Source organism: Dermacentor albipictus, chromosome 9 (assembly GCF_038994185.2).
Source record: "Dermacentor albipictus isolate Rhodes 1998 colony chromosome 9, USDA_Dalb.pri_finalv2, whole genome shotgun sequence".
Taxonomy (NCBI): domain Eukaryota; kingdom Metazoa; phylum Arthropoda; class Arachnida; order Ixodida; family Ixodidae; genus Dermacentor; species Dermacentor albipictus.
Window position 1 is genome coordinate 47,321,108 of NC_091829.1, and position 24,283 is coordinate 47,345,390.

Genomic DNA, 24,283 nt, shown 5'->3' on the forward strand with positions numbered 1-24,283 from the left:
ATATTAATTAAATCTCGCCTTGGTAACAGTTTAGCATGATTCGGAAATATGTCCTCGAACTCAATTTTGAAGTCTGTTAAGGCATTATTTGAACGACAAACTTGGCGTACGGACACATCCAATTGTTGTAACTGTGCTTCCACAAATAATATCTTAGGACTGTGGAATCTTGACCACCATGCCTGAAAAAACTCAGATGGTTCAGTGATAAATGCATATTGCGTACCTCTTTTTATAAAGTCATAAATTTGTAAAAATGTCTGAACCATAATCATGCGGAATCTGCAATCTAGGGTGGGTATATGAGCTTCCTGATATAAAACAGAATGAATGAATAGAATTTATTGATAGGAAAGACAGAGAGGTCGGCCTGAGCTAGTGCGCTCTAGTCTGCTACTCTGTACTGGGGAAGAGGGAAGGGGAGTGAAAGTATTGGGATGGATGATGATGATAAGAGAAGTGGTGAGTGCTTATGTACATGAGACAGTTGCCTCGCTAGAGCCGCTCGTCGAGCTTGGTGTCCTGCAGGAACTTCAACAATACTTTTGTGGCACGCAATAAAATTGCAGTGTCAGGCCATGGACCGAGAATAGCTTCCTCCGACAGTAGTTGTCTGCCAACGCTGGCTAGGAAACTGTCTAACGTCCTTCGCTCCAGCATATATGCTGGGCAGTCGCACAGTTGGCAACAAATCTAGGCAGCCCGAGGCATGACCGTAGAGCTTCTCTTTCTAAAAGTATGAGAGGTTTAATTTTGTAGGCGGGGCCATCGGAAAATATTATGCAGCCACATTCTAACGTCTAGCGTGGCTAAATCTGTTGGCAGTTGTTCTTTTCGAGATCAACATCATGATTATCATGATATAATCATGATCATCTCTCATTCTGTCAGACAACACACAAAAAAATGAATGAAGCCAAGAACGCACGCATGCAGCACATACCTCCCCACTTTATCCTTTTTTTTTTCGACTACAGCCACTGCAACGTTTGCCAAGCCGTATACAATTACCTCTGCGAAATAAGATTATCTTGTTAATGTTTCTTTTTATTTTGAGTTGGTCATTCGGTACCATATTTACACGATTTATTTCTGCTTCAAGTAATAGATACTGAAAAAGAAAATCAAGATCTGCGACTTATTTTACCTCATTCATTCGCTTTACCTTACTTTTGTTATTTTTACTTCTTCGTGGTTATACGAGATGGGCAACCACAATATGCATTTTTTTTTACCTTATGGTCATTTTTTGTATTTTTATTTATATTTGTCGCAGTACTCTCTGCTACTTAGCCTTAGTTGACGGAATCATCAACAACACCACTATCACGCCGAATTTGTCAAGAGAGAGAGAGAGAAAAAACATTTATTCGGACCATCGAGGTGGTTGCTCTTGAGGTCGAGCGGGTGGTGTCCTCATTCCAGGACTCCACTGGCCATGGCTGCTCGACGTACTTGCTGGGCCGAATTTGTCAATTCGCCCGAACGCAGAAAACAGCCTGGTAACTGCACATGCGACGTCGACACCGGTACTGGGGACGACTCAATGTGAGACACAAAGCTAGGAATACACACGAGCGAAGTTCTGTGCGTGCACTTATAGGTCTCGTGTTTGTATGAAGTCCGTTATCATGTAAAGCGCCGTTCACTTGCCGATGATGTCAACCACGCATCTAATTTTCTCGAAGTAAGCTAGAGAGCTAACGCTATTAAGAAAGTGTTCCGAAATGATAAGAGGCTCGCACGCTGATGCGGTATTCTGCCAGTCACATTTTTTTTTTTTTACGCAGTGATGTCAGATGTTTTTTAATTAGGCTACAAAGAAAACCATTAAAATTGTTAGGATCCATAGATTAAGCAGTGCAAGAGCCGCTACTGATACTCTCCAAAGGCCCGCCGCTCATCGGGTATTTATTATACACTACCTGCGCTTCGCACTTACGCAAACAATACACCCAACGAAATGAACGAAGTTGATTTATATCCGCAATAGCTGCGGGTGTTGCAATTACATTGCTGAAAGCTACATAGCACAAGTATGAAGCCGTTCTTTCCACTGCGCGTTCGTAGTCAACGCAACAGACTGCCTGTAGAAATAGGCTTCTGCCTCAGCGACTTGTGCGCTGAGACGGGCTACCAGTCGCCACCGAATTCGAATCAAATCCAACGCCCGCAGTAAGTGCGGTGATAGCCTCAGTTAAATGCCGAGTGCTGAAAGAGACACCACTGAACGGCCTTCAATTCTTGGACCAACCCGTTGGACCAACGTTTATAAAACGGCGATGTCAGTCGTGTGCCGGTTTCAGCAAGCACGCTACATAGGTGTCAAGCTGTTCTTTAAACTGGTTTTTCAATAATAAAAAATTTAGCCATGATCGTAACTAAAAGTGGCGCAGTGTAAGGGCACGCATGCTGCTAGACATCCCTCCCTGAACTGTGTCACGCCGACAGATCCGCACAATCGGTGCGCGCAGTCATTATCGTCCGGGGTAAGTAAAACTTGGAATGAACCGCAGGAACAAGAACAATCTCACACACAGTAGACACAGCACAACACAAGGAGGAGTGGCGACCTTAGAAAACACGCTAACTGAAAAAGCCGCACTTCCTCGAAGGATTCATTGGAGAATCAATCTTGCAGCGGTACGTCACTGCGAAGTCGCGAGAGTTTTTCAGAAGCGCGTTGCAGTCCGCGGCCGCTCCCGCCCACGGCATACTGGAACAGGCTATGCGGCACAGCGTCATAAAGAATGTTATCGGCTCGGTGAGCGCGTCGCCGATCTCTAGTCGGAGCGACGACGTCGCCGCGTCCTCGAAGAAGGCTTGCCTGACCACCTCCAGGGCCGGGAGGTAAGGCAGAAGCGCGCGGTTTGTAACGCCCGTCGTAGAGCAGCTCAAGCGGCTCTCCACGACCTTGCGGCTGGTCTCGCTCACCCAGGAAGGCGAAACGATGCGACCGTCCGCGCCGACCCTGAGACCCGTCCAGTCCAGCGACCGCATCACCTGGGCGGTGAAGTAGAACCCAATGCCGCCGTAGAACATGGCGGGAGTGGCGTTGGCGTAGTACAGCGGACCGGTCAGCGACGCCGCGGCAACGTCTACGGCGTTGTCCAGGTAGTCGTACCCGACCACCAGCGGCGACAGCACTGGAGTGTAGCTTGCGAGCGACTCTCGGAAGTGGCCAGAAGCTTGGCGAGCGAGTGCCCTCCTGCTCCTAATCCAGGTCTTCACGAAGGACTCGTCCTCCGCCGTGCCATTGGGGAAGTCGCGATAGACTCGGCCCAGCTTCTGCTGCAGCCGATTCGGCAGCCACAGCCGGACGCTCAACGCTCGAAGCTTATCCACGGCAGCGCGCCTCTCCGGTTGTGCAAGCCACCACTGGGTGTCCACCGTCCGAACCGCCCGGTCGACCAGGCTGCGCAGCTTGGCTTCCAGCAGCTGCCTCTCGGCGTCGCTGGTGCGAAGCTTCCAGTGCAACGTCGCGACGAGCGGAGCGTAGATCCTCTCGACCTGCCTAGCGCAGAACGCCCCGTCCCAGCCGTCCTCGAAGAGGCGTCCGAGACCCGTATCGACCACGGCGCCGTACTCCTGGACGAATTGCCAGGACAGGTGAGCCACGATTTCGCGCTCCGTGTGGCCGCCGAAGATTGTCCCGATGGCCTCTAGCACCGACGCGTCCGCCACGAGGACGGTATCCCCCATGGCAAACGGCGTCGACTCGTCCGCGACGTTGGCGTTTAACTTGTCGAGCCATTCCTTCGAGGATACCTTGCCCGTGTGGAAGCCGAAATCCGAAATCGCCATGTTCATCGGCACTAGAGTCTCCTTGGCTGCGCTGCGCCAGAGCGCCGTAGCGATGGCTTGTTCAGCCTTTACCACGCGTTCGATGCTCTCTCGAGAAGGCGGTGGGTGCCGCAAGGACCCGTTGGAAGTGCTCTGCGTCGAGAGCGCGTCGCGGTGACGCGTCCAGTATGCGACGTAGGCATCCTTCTTCACCAAGTGAGCGTGCCTGGCCGCGAATCGCTGCACGACAAATCTCGGACCGGGGTACAGTGCCAGGCGACGTGCGGTTCCGTTGGACTTCGAGCTCCGCAGTAGCCGCATTCGCAGCCAGAAGCACAGGTCCCACCTGAGGCAGCAAAACGATGTCATCGTATTCGCGACACCAGTGAAACGGGTCTCGAGCGTTATAGTTCGCGTTGAAACAAGCTCATGAAGCCAACCACTTCATGTGGCAAAAAACAAGTATATATTGTATACGACGTCTTGTATAATTAAGCACGGTTAAGATGCACGCTCCCTCGGAGTGTAACGACAACATAACCATTTGGGGTATTTCTACTGTTTATGGCATATCGTAGGCTTACCTATTTGTCAGCAAACCTACGCATTACTTTTTAGCTTGATGAATAATTGTATACGTGTTCCTGACGCCACAGCGGCAGAAGTTGACCACACGCGAACTAGCCTCCAGGTAAACAATATTATTTACGCAAGTGCCCCCCCCTCCCCCTCCAGTCAATTTGTCTTTCTTTTTTTATTATTCTTCCCATTTCGGACTTGTAGATCCATCCGAGCGTTCGCACCCGCCATGCTTGCTTAGTGGTTATGGCGTTAGGCTGCTAAGCACAAGGTCGCGGGATCGAATGCAGGCCACGGCGGCCGCATTTCGATGTGGGCTAAATGCGAAAACACTCGTGTACTCAGATTTAGGCACACGTACAGAACCCCAGGTAGTCCAAAATTTTCGGAGTTCCCCACTACGGCGTGCCTCATAGTCAGATCGAGGTTTCGGCACGTAAAACCCCATTATTTCATTAATTTAATTTTAATCCGAACATTCGTTCGGAAAGTACATTTGCCGAGGACTTGCGCCTCCGGGTCGACAACTTCCATCTCATGCGCATACATTTTGGATATTTTGTTCAGTTTGCCTACTCTGTCCCCATTTCGCACCCCCATTTTCACGTCCATTAAAAAAACTTTTGCAGACTCCACGACACGGTTTGGTAGAGAATAATTGTTATGAATCATGAGTGTTCTGCAGCAAACGGTCAATGCTTTTGCGTCGTGTCTACCCTATGGGCCTCGCACGCGCCCGGAAGGGAACGAGTGCAGTGTGTGTGTCTCGAGCGTTCTGGGAGCAAACCGAGCAGGGCAGGGTCACACTCGAGCAGACCCCCGCACGATTACAAGCTTAGCTGTTCTTTTTTCCATGCAAATCAATCATTATATATGCTGAAATTATTACTCATTCCTGCCGACCGAAATAAGCGATCGGAGTGTATGTGCCCTTAATTAAAAATTAATACGACAGAGCGTGGGTATCAGGCAAGTCAACGTCAGCCGCCCATGCCGAGCGTTCTCGTGCTTCGCTAAACGGGCCTGGATACCCAGTGCAGTGCATTCCCGTTCTTGACGAGCTCTTTTATGACAAAATTTCTTTCATGACACGAGCGGTAACGCGAGCCGCTTGTTCGATCACTTGATGAACTTGATCTGCGACGCGATGAAAAAAAAAACATAAAAAGTCAAGACGGGAATGGAACCAGCCGACCGGCGCTCCCCTAATCGTAAAACTAAATCAATGGCAGACTGCTCTACGACTGCTCATTCGAGTGGCTCTCGACGCAAACATGTTTGCATATACGCTTGTCCTCTAGAATACATATGAGACTGCGCTTAGATGACGGCGACACCGTATGTTCGATAACGTCGATAATGCGCTTTAGAGACCCGTTATTCTAAGGCCCGGCTGGCTGTTCGTACGCAGAATTCTCGCCCTGCGGCCGTTAACCTGACAGCTAACAGAAAACGTAACCTTCTTTCCCTGGAAAAGACGATGTTAACCAGATGCAAGGATTAAGGCTACATATACAAAGGAAAACCGCATCAGCATCCCGCGGTCTGGGCCTCTGGTCGTTGGATCACCCAGTAAACTAAGCACCCGTCTACAACGTTTACCGTGCCCCGAAGCCACAGTATAGAGAGCCGCAACATACACACACCTGTAGACGAGTCCTAGGAGGACGCCCAGGGCGCTGACGTCGCAACAGTTGTCGTCCGGCCAACACAGTCCCAGCAGGACGATGAACTCCCGGAATTCGTCGAGGTCGTCGGCGCTGGCGCGTCGCCCTCGGTTCCGGCAGCTGCGCAGCAGAGCCAGCGGCTTGCTGGCGACCTTCTCCACGTCGAGACCGCTGATGAAGAGGTCCTCCAGGCCTCCCAGCCACGCGATCAGGACGTCGTTCAGCTGCGACTCGAAGGCTCCTTCTGTCGCGCGACCCCGGCGCGAGCGGCTTCCGCCACCGCCGCGGGGCGACCAGGCCGAGCACACGTAGGCGCCGAAGTCGTGACAAGGGTCCGCGCTATGGTTGAGGCCGGCGGTGAGCAGCAGAGCGTGCCGCTGGCAGTCCCGAGTCTCGCAGGTCCTGAGGCTCACCGATGCGAGCTCGGCTGCGGCCCGTTGTCTGGCGACGCTCAGGAAGTACACCGTGCCGAGTGCGACCGCCACCACCACAAATAACCCACAGGCGGCCGCGAAAAATAAGCCTTCGGTGGTGTCTCGACGAGTAGGGGTACTACTCTGCATCGCAAGATGGACGCTGATGGATATATGCGTGCGTACAGGCAAGAAATTGGGGACTTACGCGTTTATTGGAAGTCGCGCGAGGGAATAGTAGGGATCCCCTGCGGTCAGGTTTATGTGCAAATATGAATGGCGCATACATACTTTTATGCATACGTGAAAGGACTTACGTAATCTACCCTCATCCCCCTCTCCTTGTGACGCACTTCTGCCTGCGCGCTAATGGCCGTATAGCGACACGCATTTCTGCGCTTGTTACTTGTCTAGTGCGCGTTCATATTTTTTTTCTCAATTGCTTTATTTTCTTTCATCATTCTTGCCCGAGTAGTTATTTGGGACTTCGGCATAGCCTGCCCTAAATAGGTCTACGTTCCCATTTTTCTACATTTAAGATAAGTATTCAACTGGTCCAATTGACGCACATCTTGTAATCTACGTGAATCGGGCGAACAGACGCCATGACATTGCTCGTTTTCGGCAACGCGTCCTGCAGCACAGAAGGTATACGTGCCTGACCCGGCAGATCGACGAGACGCGGAATCTACCGCCACGCGACCCACGCCATGCACGCGACCGCGCCCTACACCACCTCCCGTATCGCTGCACTTTTATGCGAAGCATATTACTAGAGCTCAACCCAGCTCCTCAGGCGCGGCGGTGTCGCCTTCAATACCACGTGACACCGTGACGTCACGACAGAGGAGAAACGGGGCTCCAACTCGCGCCGTCGCTCGAGAGCTCAACCCACCTCCTCAGGCGCGGCGGTGTCGCCTTCAATACCACGTGACACCGTGACGTCACGACAGAGGAGAAAGGGGGCTCCAACTCGCGCCGTCGCTCGAGAGCTCAACCCAGCTCCTCAGGCGCGGCGGTGTCGCCTTCAATACCACGTGACACCGTGACGTCACGACAGAGGAGAAACGGGGCTCCAACTCGCGCCGTCGCTCGAGAGCTCAACCCAGCTCCTCAGGCGCGGCGGTGTCGCCTTCAATACCACGTGACACCGTGACGTCACGACAGAGGAGAAACGGGGCTCCAACTCGCGCCGTCGCTCGAGAGTTCAACCCACCTCCTCAGGCGCGGCGGTGTCGCCTTCAATACCACGTGACACCGTGACGTCACGACAGAGGAGAAACGGGGCTCCAACTCGCGCCGTCGCTCGAGAGCTCAACCCACCTCCTCAGGCGCGGCGGTGTCGCCTTCAATACCACGTGACACCGTGACGTCACGACAGAGGAGAAAGGGGGCTCCAACTCGCGCCGTCGCTCGAGAGCTCAACCCAGCTCCTCAGGCGCGGCGGTGTCGCCTTCAATACCACGTGACACCGTGACGTCACGACAGAGGAGAAACGGGGCTCCAACTCGCGCCGTCGCTCGAGAGCTCAACCCAGCTCCTCAGGCGCGGCGGTGTCGCCTTCAATACCACGTGACACCGTGACGTCACGACAGAGGAGAAACGGGGCTCCAACTCGCGCCGTCGCTCGAGAGTTCAACCCACCTCCTCAGGCGCGGCGGTGTCGCCTTCAATACCACCTGACACCGTGACGTCACGACAGAGGAGAAACGGGGCTCCAACTCGCGCCGTCGCTCGCGGCGTCGCCCCCCGCATCGGACGCGGTGAGCGTCGAGCAACGCAGCGTTCGGCGCGACAACGAAATGTGCGCCTGAGCAAGCGCCGCACGCCTGAGCCGACGCCGACGACACCGGCTTTTCTGCGACACGAGCTCCTTAACGCTGTCGCGTTAAAATAAAGGCTAGTATGCTTCGCATCCTGGGCTTAACCTTAGCTAAGCCACAGCCATTTTTTTTACCATGCCATCTCCGAGATAATCGCATCTTAATTGCACTATCTCCAGGACTGGCCCAACTTACTCGGCGAGAAGATGACCTAGCAGACATGCTGAACCCCGGCAAAGAAGGCACAGAAATGAATCGCTTTAATAAAGGAATTATGAACTCAAAGGCACACGTTTGTTGCACTACAGGACACTTAAGAGTCTGTTGTTTCACGCGTAATTCAGTAGAGAACGGGGCCAGCAACCGGCCCATCTTTATGGGTGGTACCAAATGGGGTTACATATAAGGCGATTCGGTGAATGAACGCTATCCTGTGTGCGTGCTACTCGGAAAGACTACGACAGCCACGGTCAGCAATGTCTGGGACAGTTCGCTTAGAAAGTTTGGCGTTAAGAAGGCAATAACAACAGCACCCACCGGCGACGAGCCCAACGACGTCATAGCCGGCGACATCTTCGACGTGCCGCAGGACTCGACCATGGCCCCTTCGGCCGGGTACGGCGATGAAGGTCCGCGCAGAGCCGGCGAAGGTAGCGACGGCGACGGCGAAGGCAACACGGGCAGCGCCTCGCGCGAGCTCTCCGTGTAACCCAGCAGCTCGGACGAGCAGCCACGCCGAGGGTGGAGAATCTCGACAACGGCCTTCATTGTCTCTGGTACGTGCGGACGGCAGCCTGCCTTCCCTCTTCCCTTGCTTGCTCCAAACTTAACCACCACGGCCAAGAAGCGGGCGGCGCAGAAGGAACGGGGGGTTACCAGCTGAACAATTGGAATCGACGGATACGATAACTAGAATGGGCTGGTGACCTATAAGTAAAAGGTATACGGCTTGGTCGCGACGCTCCTTTCCCTTATCTTCTTCTTCTTCGCCTCGAGGCTTTCCGCGCGCGTGTAGGGCGAGAGGTGACGATGATGATTTCTTTAACAAATGACACAAACTCGCTGCGTGGGATAGGCCAAGAGAAGCCATCAGCCGAGCACATCAATTGTAGTAGCTTTTCTTTTCTTTTCTTTTCTTTCCTTTTCTTTTCTTTTCTTGTCTTAACGACACCCACGTCAAGTGGGGAGGCCTTCAGGACATGAAAGGAAATGAGGCAGCAACACGCCTCTACTCGCGAGCATACCAGCCGGGCTTTCCTGCCGCCCCACACAAGGCCGGAGACCAACGTTGCTGACATCACCCTAAACTACTCGGAGGTTCCTTAACACCACCGACTAAGCAGAAGAACGTACCCTTCACCACACAAGGACCTGAGCAGAGAGGAAGGAGTCATCCTCCGCCGCCTACAGACAAACACGTATGTACACGGAATAATCATGTACATATTATATCCTACGCAGTACTCGTACACGTGGCCCTACTGCGACGTCCCAGACACCCTGCGTAACACATCCACAGACCCCACCTCACAAGCTCCACAATACGACTCTAAACAACGACACCCCATAGATGCACAAGAATAGCACCCCAAATCAACGCACACGTATACCACCACTGAAAAGTGGGAGGCCAAGCTTTTCTATGACGTCCTGGTCGACCTACACAGTCTGGTCGCCCAGGCCAAGGAGACAGCCCAAGCCAGAGGGTTCTTGCAGTAAGGAATCCTCCCACCTAGGGTGAACCGGGTCCTTACTCGGATTACCGCTTCAGAAAATAAATGTTTATTTCTTTATCTCCTAATGGGGCTGATTTCTACGAGCCATTGAAAACAAAGAACAATTATGTGAAGCGCAGCCTGTTGGATGAAGACCCGTCGAACACACGGGGGGCACGATCAACTGTAAATCCGACAAAGCTCACCTTAGAGGTCCATTGATTTGTGCATTTTCGTGCTGATCTTGTACGCTGATTGATTGATTGATTGATTGATTGATTGATTGATTGATTGATTGATTGATTGATTGATTGATTGATTGATTGATTGATTGATTGATTGATTGATTGATTGATTGATTGATTGTCCTACGGTGGGCATAGATATGGTGATGATGACGATGATGATCATCGTACAAATGTTAGGAAAAGATGAAGTAGACAGAGATGAAAGAAGACAAATTTGAAAGCGTCGCCATTTCAGTAAGGTACAAAAACAAGGTATGGGAGTCGTACCATGGAACAAAAATAAGCTGCGACAAAGAAATGAGCCACGGCTGTATTCCTGAAATTTAACTGGTCGCTTTGGCTTTGAGCCATTTCCGTTGCAAATGGTGGGTTCTCGATGTCGCTTTCGGTTCAGCGCTGTTTTCTAGCATTGTCAACTGTTGCTCAAACTATGGTCTGTCTGACAGATGAGTGTATTAGGGCGCCGATTGAAAACGCCAGGAGTCCTTCGTAGTTGCAGGCAAATACCCTCTGTTCACCCAAATGAGCAGTGCCACGTCAACGGTAAAGTGGGATGTTCAGTAATTTATCTACCTCAGTAGGAACAAAGAGACTTTTCGCTAGAAGCTTATCGTTTTATCCCGAATACTCCGCACACTCCATAAGAGTGTTGAATTGGGCTGGTGGCAACGCTAGAGTAGACAGACAGGACACCAACAACCGAAGGAAGGAAGGAAGGAAGGAAATCAACTTTATTCAGGTCCTGCAGGCCACGAGAGCTTTGGGCTCTCATGGAGTGGGCGTCTCCCACGACGGAACCGGGAGGTTGAGTTTCCTGGCGGCGTCGTGGACTTGCTGGAAGGCCCAGAGTTGGGGAGCGAGTTCTTCGCTCCGGATTGCTTCTTCAAACTTGCGCCAATGTGTGTGTATATGTATATATATTGTAGATATATACACCGGCCCTAACACATGTGCTGGATGTGTACATGACTTAATTGTGGTGTAGTGATCACGCTGACACCATTTGGCACTTTCATTGGTGGAAAGGCTTCAAAAATTTTGCATTCACGTTTCTCGTGGTATCTACCCAAACCTGCACCCTTGTATCGTATACCAGTGCGCAATATACTATTGGGCACTCGAAAATTGCACATAATCTACCGCGAAATTCGCGCAACAAGCTTTCGTGCTATTGTATAAGAGGGTCAACAGAGGCGACCAAAAACAACGCTGCGCAGCGAAAAAAAAAAAGGGAGAGTTTGCAACAATTAGTTGACTGTCTGAGCGCGGTAATGTACCGGATACCACTTTCCTGCAGACATGCGGATTCGATAAAAGCTTCAGTTACCAGCCATCTAGCTGACCACTGCAAGATATGCAACTGTGAACCCACGCTAGCTAAGCGAAACACACTTAAATAGGCCGCAGACATTGCTCAGTTGCGTCTTGGAAGGTGATGTCACAGTATCACGTCCAATTAAGTGTTCTTGATGTCCTATTTAGGTACTACAATAGTACCGGCGTCTCGCGCATACTTACGCGCTCAGCACTCTAGTAACGAGGAGCTTTGCTCGATGTTCAGACCCTGCAACCGGCGACACAGTCAATGTACAGCTTGAAAAAGGCACCGCGTACAGGCCTTGAGCTGGAGCTTCTCTAGCCAGTCTAGCACAGCCCCAAAACCTCCAATAATTTCAACTTGGTCCTTTTCTTTAAAGTTTCTTGCAAACACTTTCCGCAATTTTCTTTTTTAGGGAAAAGGGGGGATGGGATGGAAGATGATCTGACCTCGTGGCTTGGGTGTTGCAATGCGGGTTTGTTAATACGTAATCTTGGAATACTATAGCGTAGCGCACACAGACGAGGACAGTTCAAGACACTTGAACAGACAGAGCGCCGTGTCTGTGTGTTCATGTTCCTTCTATTGCCCCGGTCTGTGTGCGCTACGCTAGTATTCCGATTAAGGCGTATAGATGTGCTCACAGGTGGCTTGGCCATTGACGCTGCGAGAACCAAAGCAACGCGGGAACGGAAGCATGAACAAGTGAGACGAGCCAAAGAAACAACGTCACACAGTCGTCCTCACCATCGTCGCCACGCTATCGTCATTGCCAACGTCTTGTTGTTACACTCCCTCCGTAGCATTATGCACAATTCAACGTGTCAGAAAGTTTACACGGCGCAGCTACCGCTGGACTTAGACGATGATCGCCCAGAATCTCTACCTAATCTCTTTCTTCACAACCGCGAGTAGCTCTGAAGGCACTAAATGTCTTTATGTGGTATGTAAATTTGTCCGCATAACGTGTACGGTTACCCAACTATCGTAAGGTCCTCGTTGTTCCGTCACTCTCTTTTCGGCTTCCAATCTCACCGACCTATAAGCGAGTAATTAATCCTCACCGCGTATGACAGTGAGCGAAACATCGTATTTATTTGCGCAGAAAAGACACGCGGGGAGGGCGGTATACCATGCACTCACGACTGCCTTGAGCCAGGCTTCCTGGATTCCCTTTATCGCGTCTCTTTGTTTTGAACTGCGCGTTCAGCGGGGGCCAAGTTCCGTCTCTTTCCTAGCCACCAGCGTGTGCGGCATGCATGCATAAAGACCAGCGCTACGCAGCGCGGCAAAAACAGACACACAACGATCTGAGGCGGGCCCTCCTTTGACCCTTATCTTCATCGCTGTGCTATACCAAACCCCGGATGTGTGCTATACAGCAAAGAACGTTATTGCTAGCCGTACCGGAAGCTACACGCATTTTGTTGGCAAGTTTCGTTGCTTTTGCAGTTCTCTGGTGAAGCTATAGGCTACGGCAGTTAGTAAATTAAAGCCGCTGGGAAGACACTGGGAGATTTTCCGGTTGGAGGGAAGCCGATGCTTTGCTCTTTGCGATAGCAGAGAGATAGTGCACAAGCAGAACTAAAGGAGAAGAGAAGGGGGGGGGGGGGAGGGTTCTCTCGAGTTCTGTCTAATTGTAAGCGCAATCTGCGCTTCGAGAGCTGGAACGGCAGATGAGCGCTGTGAAGAGACAGAACAGAAGAAACACGGATACTTCCTCATCTCTCTCTAACACACACACACATACATCCCTCGTTCACAAACTTTCCTTTGCACCACGCGCACCAATGCGTTCCACGAAGTGCCAGCACGGCGACGACTGGGGTAATCTCCTTCCTTTCTCCCTGTGCGCTTCCTCGATCTCCCTTTCCTTCGCTGCGCTAGGCCGAAGGCAAAGCCACGATTGAGCGTCGACGAACAGCCCTAAAGCCAGAGAGCGAGAGAGGCAGCGCTTTCAAAAAGCAAGAGATCGTTGTAACACCACCAGCAGCAGCAGCAGATGCAGCAGCAGCACTAAACAGCGCCGCAAACGAGGCTGTTCCATCCCATCTCTCGGAAGCGTGGCGTATCATTTGCGCCGACACCGAACCAACGCAGCCACCCGGCGGCCTTTCGAGCTTGCGCCGTCGGGGCTACACGGCTTTGGCGCCGTAATTAGCGCGCCAAACCCGCCGATTATCGCTCGCTGCAGTAACGGACTATAGCGTATACACACGCGCAAAGCAGCGCCGGGTGGTGGTTTCCTTGTTGGCGGGGCGCGCTTTGTTGACTCCACTGCCGCTACTCCTGCTGCTGTTGATGTTGATGTCGGCGATGGTGTTCTTGCCGCTGCAGCGAGTGGACCCGCGGTCTAAAGTGGCCTTCTGCCACGCAGCCCCATTTTCTTCCTCCTTCAAAGAACCGCTGCACGAGCGAAGATGAACGTAATGCCCTGGACGAGAAGTGTCCGCTTATGTGGGGCTGCCAGGACTGTCACTGGAGAGAGGAAGTCATCCGTGAATTTCTTCTTCGTTGAGCTTTTAAGTGGCAATTAAAAAAATTGTCAGTTTTCTTTTTCTCTCTCGGCCCGAAGTGCGCACGCGAACGGCGTCAGTTTCTCGTCTCTGCGCGCAACGCGTACGTGTGTGTGTTGGTGTGCGTGTGCATGAGAGCGCCCAGGTCCTGTACTTCATCCTTCGCTCTCTATCTTCCTCGTGAGTGTTTTTTTTTACTACGCTTTTTTTTTCTTTCGAGGGTATATCAACCGGAAAAGCGAAGCAGCATGCGAATATATATCCAAACACACACACACACGCATGCGTATGTTGCGAAGCGGTTAGTCGAACAGTGATGCGGACGAGACGACCTCAGTCGCATACATATTAATTAAAGAGCGCTGATGTGGAGGTTCGCGAAGAGGCTATATGGCTGCGACCCGTTCATCCGAAGTATCACTGTCCGCTGTACCAACCTACCCATGTGCAAGTATACCTATGTCCGCTGCCAGCTTCCACACAGGCCGATATTCAGCTCAGGATGTACCTGTCCATGATGTGTAAATAAACGAGGCTGCCATAATCATATTAGGGTTCCAGTGAAAGAAGTAGCCAAGAAAGGAAGCTCCGTTTGGTCCTCGCTCTGTAGTCGATATGTTTCGCGACGCATAGTCGTCCATGTCGCCATTGTCTTGGGTTTTCGGGCGCCACTTCAGTCTATGCTCCAGAGGCAAGCACTTTTTTATCTTTTTTTTTCGTTCTGTCTAGGAGAAGGGAAGTTAGAAAGGACAAGTATGGAAGTCAACCAGTCGCGCGCTCGGTTTGCTACCCTACGTGGGAGAAAGGAATTAGGGATGAAAAGGAAGAAATAAGAAACCGCAGCCACTAGCATTGAGAGCGCGTGGGGCTGCCCGTAATGCTTAATCATCATAGGCCACTGATGTTAGGCGATTGCAGACACTTATATTTGCCTTGCTTTGTGGGCTTGCGACGCACGGGGCCGTGGAGCGAGAATCTGTTTCCGAAAATAGTCTACGATCTAGCAAACTCTTCTCGGTTAACCGAAGCTAAGGGACGATGGACTGACTTAGTCCTAGAGGGAAGATTCAGTTTGAATGATGGTCATGAGTTGTGATTGCACGAAACGGCAGCAGACACCCCAAAAAAAATGTTTTAATGCATATTTCGATGCTCTGCTCCCGAAAATCCTAACACGCTCGGAGTATTATATGTTCATGGGTTATTAATGTTAAGACGAAGTTACGAGTCAGAAACAGAAACAGTACCGAGATATAAGTTTTCAGTGCGACGCTGCCAAGCACGGAAGGAATGGCAAAAACCCTGTGATGACGCTTAACGTACGTGGCTAGGGTTGGGTTGCGGCATTGGTGGTGCAATATTTCGGACTGGTGTTCTAGCGCGGAATATATATTAATGCAAAGGCGCTCACAACAACAGCATTTTTGTTGTGCTTGCATGTGAAGACCTGGCATGCCTTGCACTAGAACACTAGTTTGTTGCATAACAGTTCCAAACGGTCGCTCTTGCATGGTGTAAGAAATGCTGAGAAATGTCTGCCCTGAACAAAATAATAACAGAGGTATGGCGTACGCAATTCAAGTGACCATGTATGCATTTCAGCAACCATGAACGGTCAAATCAGGCGACTGTGTCCGTTGTGACGTCTGATAAATGCTGAGCACACCCCCATGATTCCATGACTAACAGAAAGCACCATCTTCCGATAAGTACCAGAAAAAATGTCGTCGAATACGCTCTCTCCTAGCAGTACTTCGTGCCGGAAGCGAAATGAAGTATGTACACTCTGCCCTATATTTTATTAGGAAAAAGAAGAGCGCCTGCTAAGGAGCTTCGCTGCTAGATAGCTATATAAAACTCGCAGATAAAAAAGAAAGAAAAAATAAACGATCAGGTACAAATTTAGCATGCTTTCTAAAAGAAAAATTGAGCGTTTGGCTCTCAAGCCTTACTATCAAAACAAAGTAGTGTCGCAAGTTTCGAACGAAAGTACGCAACAGCAAATAATGAAGACACGTTCGGCCCTGAGATGGATCGCAGGTACTCTTTATCAGGCAAGTAAACTCAGCAATGACTGATGTGAAACAAGAAAAAAAGTTCGTAAGGCAAAGCACAATTACGCAGGAAAATTGAAAGGCCCCTTTTTACTCGCTTATAACGCAATGAATTATACAGACAGTGGCACGGCATATGGACGAATCGTGAAACCCCTTGAATGACGTCGACAGCGACGTTCCGGTAAATGGAAAGCAAAGCAAGGCCTACACAGCAGTCGCTCTTCTCTCATCGCTGACCGAATCCCAAGCCTTCCGCCAGCGAAGAGTGGAGAAGCTCCTCTCTGCAGTGGCAACGCTAATCGGCAGAGTCACGAGAATTTGCGGCAGAAAGTGTGTCGCAGGAAACAAGTTCTTGTCGCGAGCTGCAAAGGCCTCGAGGGCTGTCGGCGGAAGGTACGCAGCACGTTTCTCTTTCTCGGCGCCACTTCGAAACCCACCAGCCATACTCCATGCGGTGCGCGCCCTTTCAGGACTACACTCATCGATGCATAAATGATTGGCCCGTACTCCTTTGTAACGCTGCTGCAAATTGGGCTATCCTCCGAAGTGTTGGCAGCATTTACTGACAAAGGCAGCAGCAAAGAAAACAGTGTAAGCGTATCCAGCCCCAAGAAACCGTGGGTCAAAACGTCAAGTGCGGGGGGAGAGGAAGGCTGCAGCCGCGGGTCACGACCATGAGGCGTCAAAGACATTCAAGCCATGGGGGGCTGTCGCTTTACTTGTACAATCGTCTCCGATGGTTCTCGCCCAATTATTACTGCGCTGTGCTCTGCAAAATTCAGTAAGCTTGTTGTGCTGCAAGGCTTTTCTTTAATCCGAAAACTCTCGTTCACAGACTCATTTCCGACTTTATTTAACAAATAAAGACGACGTCCGCTGATTCGGACCCGTGTGTCTTGTAGTAAGAGTCATAGTTGAAGCGATTTCGGGGGAGTGGAAAACGCAGATTTCCGACCCTTTCGAGGGAGCCGGTCTTAGCGTCTTGAAGCAGAAGTGAACAAAAGTGAAAAACAGTCAGTGTCATTCAGAAAAGCATTGCTTCTCTCTTGTCCTCACGAGAGCATCACCCACACAAAGCTACGACCATTATGCTCTCGAAAAAAAAATGATACATCGAGTTGGCTCACCTTTCATGCTTTCCAGCGAGCGCACCCTAGCTCGAGTGCATCAGTACTTTAAAAACAAGGATGTTTTGGTTGAAAGCAACTTTCCAGGACAGCCAAACAACGGTTCTTTATGTCTCGAAGAGGGAGGAAGGATTCACCCCTGGATCATATGTGCGACAAAGTCACACAACATAATTGTGACTGTCGCCATCTGATGTTAGTGATTTTAGGTTCGAAGACACTCGCAGTTAGAGAGCTCGTGAGATCTACTCTTATTGGCATATTCTGCTTTTGCATAAGTTTCATATGTGAAAAGTGTAACTTCCATTAAGCTCCACCCGCCTTTCGGATATTTCAACATAACTAATTCACCAGATTACACTTGTCTTGCTGCACTTGTTTTACACACCATCCCCGGGTAGCTCACGTTGTACTTCGCTATAAAACGCTCGTGCGCTTTCAAAGCAGTGCGACGAACGAGAATTTTCTTCCAAACGTGCCACTGCGCATGTAAAATACTATTTTTGGCCAAAAAGCGCTTTCATCGCCAGCCTGTCTAGCTGCAACCTAATGGTGAGGGTTTTTCCGGTAGTATAACCAACCGGTTCTGTTTTACGAATACTATCACATGCCAAACTGCACTAATTCTTAATGTAAACTATCACCCACCATTGTCTTGTTTGATCTCTCAGCTATATTGCGATATTACTATCGCTTACATTACGCTGATGTCACATTCCCTGCCGTCACTCTTTGCGCGGCTCTTAGCTCTCTTTCGAGTATCTCCGTTCATCCTTCTATCCTTAATGTATACTCCATACTAACAAGAATAACAAGAGTGCAATGATTGTGTATTGCATTTCAAGGATATCGGTGAGATGATACATAAGATCCGCTAATCGACGCCTAGATCTACGCTCCGAGTTCGTCTCCGCGCTATGGTTCCGCTTGTTGGAATCTCAGTAGACTATATACATTTCTCTTCTCACGCATCCCAATGCGGCTCCTTCGATGTCGCCGACAAGCTTAGATAGCCCACCGCGGCTTTATAAACTCAAAACTCCCCAAGCCCCGCATCAGCCATGAGACACTGCCGCGGGGCAAGGCACGTGTACCGTGATCGGGGACCCAGTCGGCTTCGAAATGAAGTAGGTAGAGAGAGAGGGAGAGAGATACAGACGGACATATACGCACGCACGCGCAAAACGCGAGTGGCAAAGTATCGAGGTGAGCGAACCTCTTATCTCAACCTATAGCGTCCAGCCACGCCCACTCGGGCGCTGCATATTTCTCATTTGCCGCTGCACGAGTCATCTGCATAAAAACCAAATCCGAGATTACGTTACGCAGACGCGTGCCGGCTGAACTGATGCACTGGCCAAAATTCCCAAGAATAAAAAAAAATGTAGGGGCAGGCAGCCAGGGACGGAGAGAAGAGCGAGCTTCGGTGGATTACTCAGCGCCCGCTCTTTTGTCCGACGCGTTTCTCGCGCGCGCTCACTCACCGGTGTGCATATGCGCGGACGTACGCGATCGCGCAACCCAAAAGATACGACGAAGGGAACGGAGTGCTCGGCGCTCTCAAGCTAGAGCACGGCGAGCGGGCCGCGTTCCGTTGTCGACGACGGTGACGACCGAGTGCGAGGCGACGGCGGTGGCAGTGTAGGCGTTTCCCGAGCGGGGTTGGCTTTTGTGTGCCCGCCGGACACGCCCACTTCGTGCGCTACCCTAGTGTAGTGTGTGTGTGTCCCCCCCCCCCCTCGCCCTTCCCTGAGCTGCCAGATGAGAAAATCGATGCCCGGTGCGACATCACCGGGCAAGAGAGCCCCCCCTCGATGAGACACGCGTCTACGTGTGTGAACACGCAAAAAAAAAAAGGAAAGACGCGATCAGTCGACGTTCGTCTCCACTGCCGCGACGGAAGCTGAAGCCGTATAGATTTACACTGCGAACCAGGCCTACGTAACGTAGGGAAATGAATAGAAGCCAGCAAACACGGTTAGCCCTCTCAAAGCGAGCCCGAATTCGTGGCGCGACGCGTCTAAAATTAGCCCGAGACAAGTTCTTTCGGGGATTTCACAGTTGCATTTGCGGCTTGTCACTGGAGCTCCACGGTTGTGGTCGTCATGACGTCAATGTCCAGGTCGCCGCTAGTACCGCATACGCGGTCACTTGCAGCTCTGAAGCACCGCCAACGAAATTCGACGCACGTACAGCGTGTGTTCCGGCTGAAGTTTACCAAGCTCTTCTAAGCAAAAAAAAATATATTTAACAAAGATACAGTGCAAGATACGATCTTAAGACCTATAGTGTTTGGTCCTCAGACGTCTGACGACCGGGCACTGCATGTCCTCAAACCAAATCTTGTTCTGTGTCCTTTTTTTATCATTTTCTTTTCTTTGAACAGCTTGGTTAACGCTAGCTGGGACACCCCACCCATATATGTCCAAAGGGGTGCGCAACCTCAGAAAAGTAAGAAACGCGCTAGTAGTCAGCTTCATTAGTCCCCTTATTGTGCGCATAAAAAACAATGAAGCTTGAACCCCAGCATCTCGCCTCCAGCTGCCAACCGGCCCCTCCATGAGCGAGACTGTAGCCTTAGCTATCCTCCACGGAAGACACCAAGGTGTCGCTGTAAAGCCAACGCCTGCAAAAACGTTTGCTGGCCGAACGTCAGGTCGAAAAATCGCGGGACTAGTTATGTGTAAGCAGTGGGCCTCGGCGTGAATGAACGCTTCATGAGTTCTAACCTTGGCCATGCAGCCTATGGTAAGTTCTGAGTACGGACGTCTTTTACTGCAACGGAGCGAAGTTGCACACTTCCTACTCACTATGGCTTGAGGCGGTCACGGAGTGACTGAAGAGCTCGTTAGTAATAGGAATCCCAAGAATGTCATGTGGGAAATTTGGTCCGACTTCTGCTTCCACTGATGCAACTGCAAGATCCTATGGCCTTCACCTGCTAACAAGTAGGTCTGACTTTCCTCATTCCAATGAAGCAGAAAAGGTGGCTCGAAGCGGCAAGAAAGTTTTCTCGCAAGCCAGTTACCTCTGCTCTCATAAACTACCGAGACCTCCAACAATTTTAGGACTTCTAATCAACGCCAAAGGCTGTAATGCAGAAGCTCTAAACAAGCTGGGTGCGCAGGCGAAAAACATATTAAGACTCATAACTAGAATCGCAAACAAAAGGGGGGGGACTCAAGCAGGACAACCTACTCAGGGTCTTCCAAGCTTTCTTCATCAGTCACATTACTTACACGGCACCGTACCTCAAATGGAGCAAAATTGAAAAGAACAAACTCGACACGCTCATCAGGTCCGGCATCAAAAGAATACTCGGTATCCCACAATCCGCTAGCAAAGTAAAACTACTTCAACTCGGAATTCACAATACCACAGACGAATTAATTGAAGCGCAGTTTATTGCACAGATCTCCAGGCTTTCGTAAACTAAGCCGGGAATGAAAATTCTCGATGAAGCTGGTGAACTCCCTATACAGGCACCGCTCGACAGACACCCCTTGTCTAAATTAGCCCGCAAAGGTATAAAGGTTGAGCCCGTGCCGAGGAACATCCACCCAATATATAACGAAGGTCGCAGAAGAGCGCGGGCTAGAACCATCCTTCGACGAATCGATCCTTACGGGGCAGACGCATTCTTCGTCGACGCCGCCAAATATGGCAGCGAAGACAGGTTTGCAATCACGGTCGTTGACGCGCGCGGAACACTTATCAGCACCGCATCAATTTACGCTAAACACGCGAATGAGGCGGAGGAAACCGCGATAGCCTTGGCTCTTCAAGCCGCAAAAGGCCCGGCGACCATTTTCTCCGACTCGCGCACGGCGATTAGGGCTTTCTCGTCCGCTCTAGTTTGTAAACACGCAGCCGACATCGTCAACAGATCCTTTCGTATTACTACGCGAGAACACATTGGAGGTCATACTTTAGCGTGGTTCCCGGCGCACATGAACGATATAACTAACCAAGCGGGTTGCAACCCTAACGAGCGGGCCAACTGCCTGGCGCGTGAATTCACGAACCGCGCCCGAGATAACGGTCCGGCTCTCCCGCAGGATTGCCCCTTCAAAGATAATCTTACGACCTTTCATGAAATTACATCACATTACAGACAAAACAGGAGAAAATTCCCTCCCCCCAGCCCGAAACTGAACAGGGCTCAGGCTGTTACTTTCAGACTTTTACAGACGAGATCCTACCTCACCCCGAGAGCGCTGAGTTGGATAGACCCGAACTTCCCGCAATCGTGCTCCAAATGCGGTCACGCGTGCTGCTCCTTCGACCACATGCTCTGGCTGTGCCCGTACAACGCGGGCTCCGACTTTCATAACAAGTCCAAGTGGGACGCCTCGCTGAAGAGCTCGGATTTCACAAGCCAACTACAGGCCGTCCAGAGGGCCCGCGATTTCGCGGAGAGTCACCACCTCCCTGTCCCGTCGTGGGCGGAGCCACCAACTTGATCGGGGAGCCTTCGGTCCCCCCAATCGAGTTCCTCAGGACACTCTTAATAAAGTTCTTGTCACTGTCACTGTCACCTCCAACAACGTGGAGCCAGTGGAACTGGACGTAAGGAACAAAAATTGCGGATCACGTTTGATCACATTTGAGCTCGGCTGTAATTATGACCTGCGAGATCGTGCAGCGCCTGAGCCTGCGCCCCCCAAGATCTTGGAGGCCGTGCTGTGATACTCGAGAGCGTCATCGTGCTCGACAGTTGCTGGCACTGAGATCAGGTGGATTGAACGAGCTTAGTACGCTGTGGTAAACTACTGGGCACTGTGCAAAGCTCAGCTCGGCGCTCAGGATTGTATTGCACGTAAACAGAGAAATACGCGCTGTCATAGCGCAACTGCCGTAACCTCGTATCATTCTCCGGTTCAAATTTGCACAGTATACCTAAAGCCAACCAGTGAGGTAGCGGAACCCTACTGTCCAGCTAAAGGAAATTCGTACTCTGCCAGATCTTACATGGAATCTCGACAAGGAATAAACTGCCTTAACCAGCTACAATATAGAGTAAGATCAGCACCGTGGCAGTAACCATAACCAGCCACGATAGAGTAAAATCGGCACAAACGCAGTTGCTTTAATTAGCTTCCACAGAGTAAAATCACCACAGAGTAAAGTTGAATTACTCCAGTGCTATACTACGCCCTCCGAATGAGGCAGTGTTGGAGTATATGGAGTAAAGTGCTCTACAAAAAAATTATGCGGATGTCACGCACTGTAGGCATCGATGTAAGAGAATCTTTCTGTGCTGCTTGCTATGAATGACGATGATTAGCGGTTACGTCGGCGGCGAATCTTCAATTTCTTCAGCGTTTAGTACAACCACTGCTTTTGTCTGCGCAGTACAGAACACAGGGCGAGACGTGTTTGCTTGAGGCGTTGTTGTGCGCCATTGTTCATAACCTCCGAGAAGGTTAGTACTGCCATTCCCTCGCATGGCACATCGCATCGCGACAGAAGTGCTAAGCTTTAATTGAATTAAGGGGTGTATGTGGCCAAAACCCCAATACCATCAGGCACGCCATTGTGGCCGACTCCGGAATAAGTTTGCCCACCTGGGGTTCTTTAACGTGCATCTAAATGTAAGTACGCGAACGTTTTTGTATTTCGCAACCATCGAAATGCGGCTGCCGTGGTTAGGATCGAACCCGCGAGCTCGAGCAACGCCGAAGCCGTAAGTACTACCGCGGCAGACGCAGGTTTGTTGATTTGACGTTCGGCCGCTTCCGCTGTGTCGCCCTGACGCCATGGTGAAACAATGAAAGGGGCTAGTCGGTACACGTTCGTGATTGGGTTGCGCTGAGTTTTGCAATGGCAAGAGGATGACGAAGAATGGAACAAGGACGCGGACGGACGAAGCGCAGTCGTCACCTTTTCGCCAGTGTAAAACACAGCGCGCCCGCCATGGTTGCTCAGTGGCTATGGTGTTGGGCTGCTGAGCACGAGGTCGCGGGATCGAATCCCGGCCGCGGCGGCCGCATTTCAATGAGGGTGAAATGCGAAAACACCCGTGTACATAGATTTAGGTGCACGTTAAAGAAGGTGGTCTAAATTTCCGGAGTCCTCCACTACGGCGTGCCTCATAATCAGAAAGTGGTTTTGGCACGTTAAACCCCATAATTTAATTTTTTTTAACACAGCGCAACGTAATCACGAACATGCACCATCTTGTGCGGGCTTGCGTCTGCACGTCCTGCGTGAGTTGTCCGCTTGACAAAATTGCAGGGTGTTTATTTTTCAGGAACAGTAGAACCTTAAACTTAAACTTATCCCGTTTGCACTCAACTGCTGTTGTGTTCTTACGTCACCTTTTCCCTCTCCCGCCCTGCATCCATGTACGCGACCTACGAGCGCAGAGTGGCAAGGCTCTTGTTCCTAGCGCGCCTCGATGTCCCCCTCACCCATCGCGGGGAAGGAGGTGCACATTGAGACACCCTATTATACTAAGACTAGTTATTCCCTCGTTCCGTGACTGCGTCAGTTCTACCCATTATTTGCCTCCTCTCTCTACATCCTCTCTATCATTCTATCTACCTCTACTCTGGTCTGTTGCCCGTTAGTGCAAAGGTGAGCGCTACAGCTTCAGCACTGCTTTTTGCGGGGGCTCACGGATAATTGCAGCAGACAAGAGGGCTTTGTGGCGACGCGATGGAAAAGTCCAAGCGAGTTTCTCGCGTCTCCTTTCCTCCCTGCCACGCTCCTGCCATGTATATGCACGCTCTAAATCACCTGCCGACGCAGCGTGCAAGACAGCGACTGCAGCAGCAGCAGCAGCAACAGAAAAGTCGAAGGAAGAGGCAATGTAAGCTTCGCTTTAACAACCTCCGTATATGTGAAAAGCAGCTACTCCATTGGTAGAGTCACTTTTCAACTTTTTTATACCGTTAGTTTTCAGAGTGTGCTGACGACCTCTTCATGCACGCAAGTTATCGCCCCACTTTGCAGATTACTCGGCTGAACTTATTGTTGCATGTTAACGAGTTTCTTTATCCTTGGTGTCCGAAAGGCGGCGACGTCGAAGCCAC

At 50.8% G+C, this 24,283-nt stretch overlaps 2 protein-coding genes across 3 annotated transcripts in view; both read right to left on the reverse strand.

Annotated features, from left to right (window-relative positions):
- The window catches only part of LOC135916176 (hepatocyte nuclear factor 6-like), a 207,113-nt gene that overhangs the window by 177,268 nt on the left and 5,562 nt on the right, over positions 1-24,283 (reverse strand). The window lies entirely within an intron of this gene.
- On the reverse strand, positions 1,347-9,244 carry LOC135916175 (endothelin-converting enzyme 2-like). The gene is made up of 3 exons (XM_065449437.2): positions 8,803-9,244; positions 6,009-6,586; positions 1,347-4,129 (listed from the first exon to the last, which is right to left on the reverse strand). Exons 1-3 carry the CDS (start codon positions 9,031-9,033, stop codon positions 2,587-2,589), a joined length of 2,352 nt encoding a protein of 783 aa, XP_065305509.2. The 5' UTR covers positions 9,034-9,244; the 3' UTR covers positions 1,347-2,586.

Excerpts from the sequence above, each read along its gene's own strand:
- LOC135916175 (XM_065449437.2), bottom strand. The coding sequence starts at position 9,033 with ATGAAGGCCGTTGTCGAGATTCTCCACCCTCGGCGTGGCTGCTCGTCC. Across the intron at positions 6,587-8,802 it reads CGTCGTTGGGCTCGTCGCCG|AGTAGTACCCCTACTCGTCG; the intron begins GTGGGTGCTGTT and ends CTTGCGATGCAG. Across the intron at positions 4,130-6,008 it reads CTCCTAGGACTCGTCTACAG|GTGGGACCTGTGCTTCTGGC; the intron begins GTGTGTGTATGT and ends TTGCTGCCTCAG.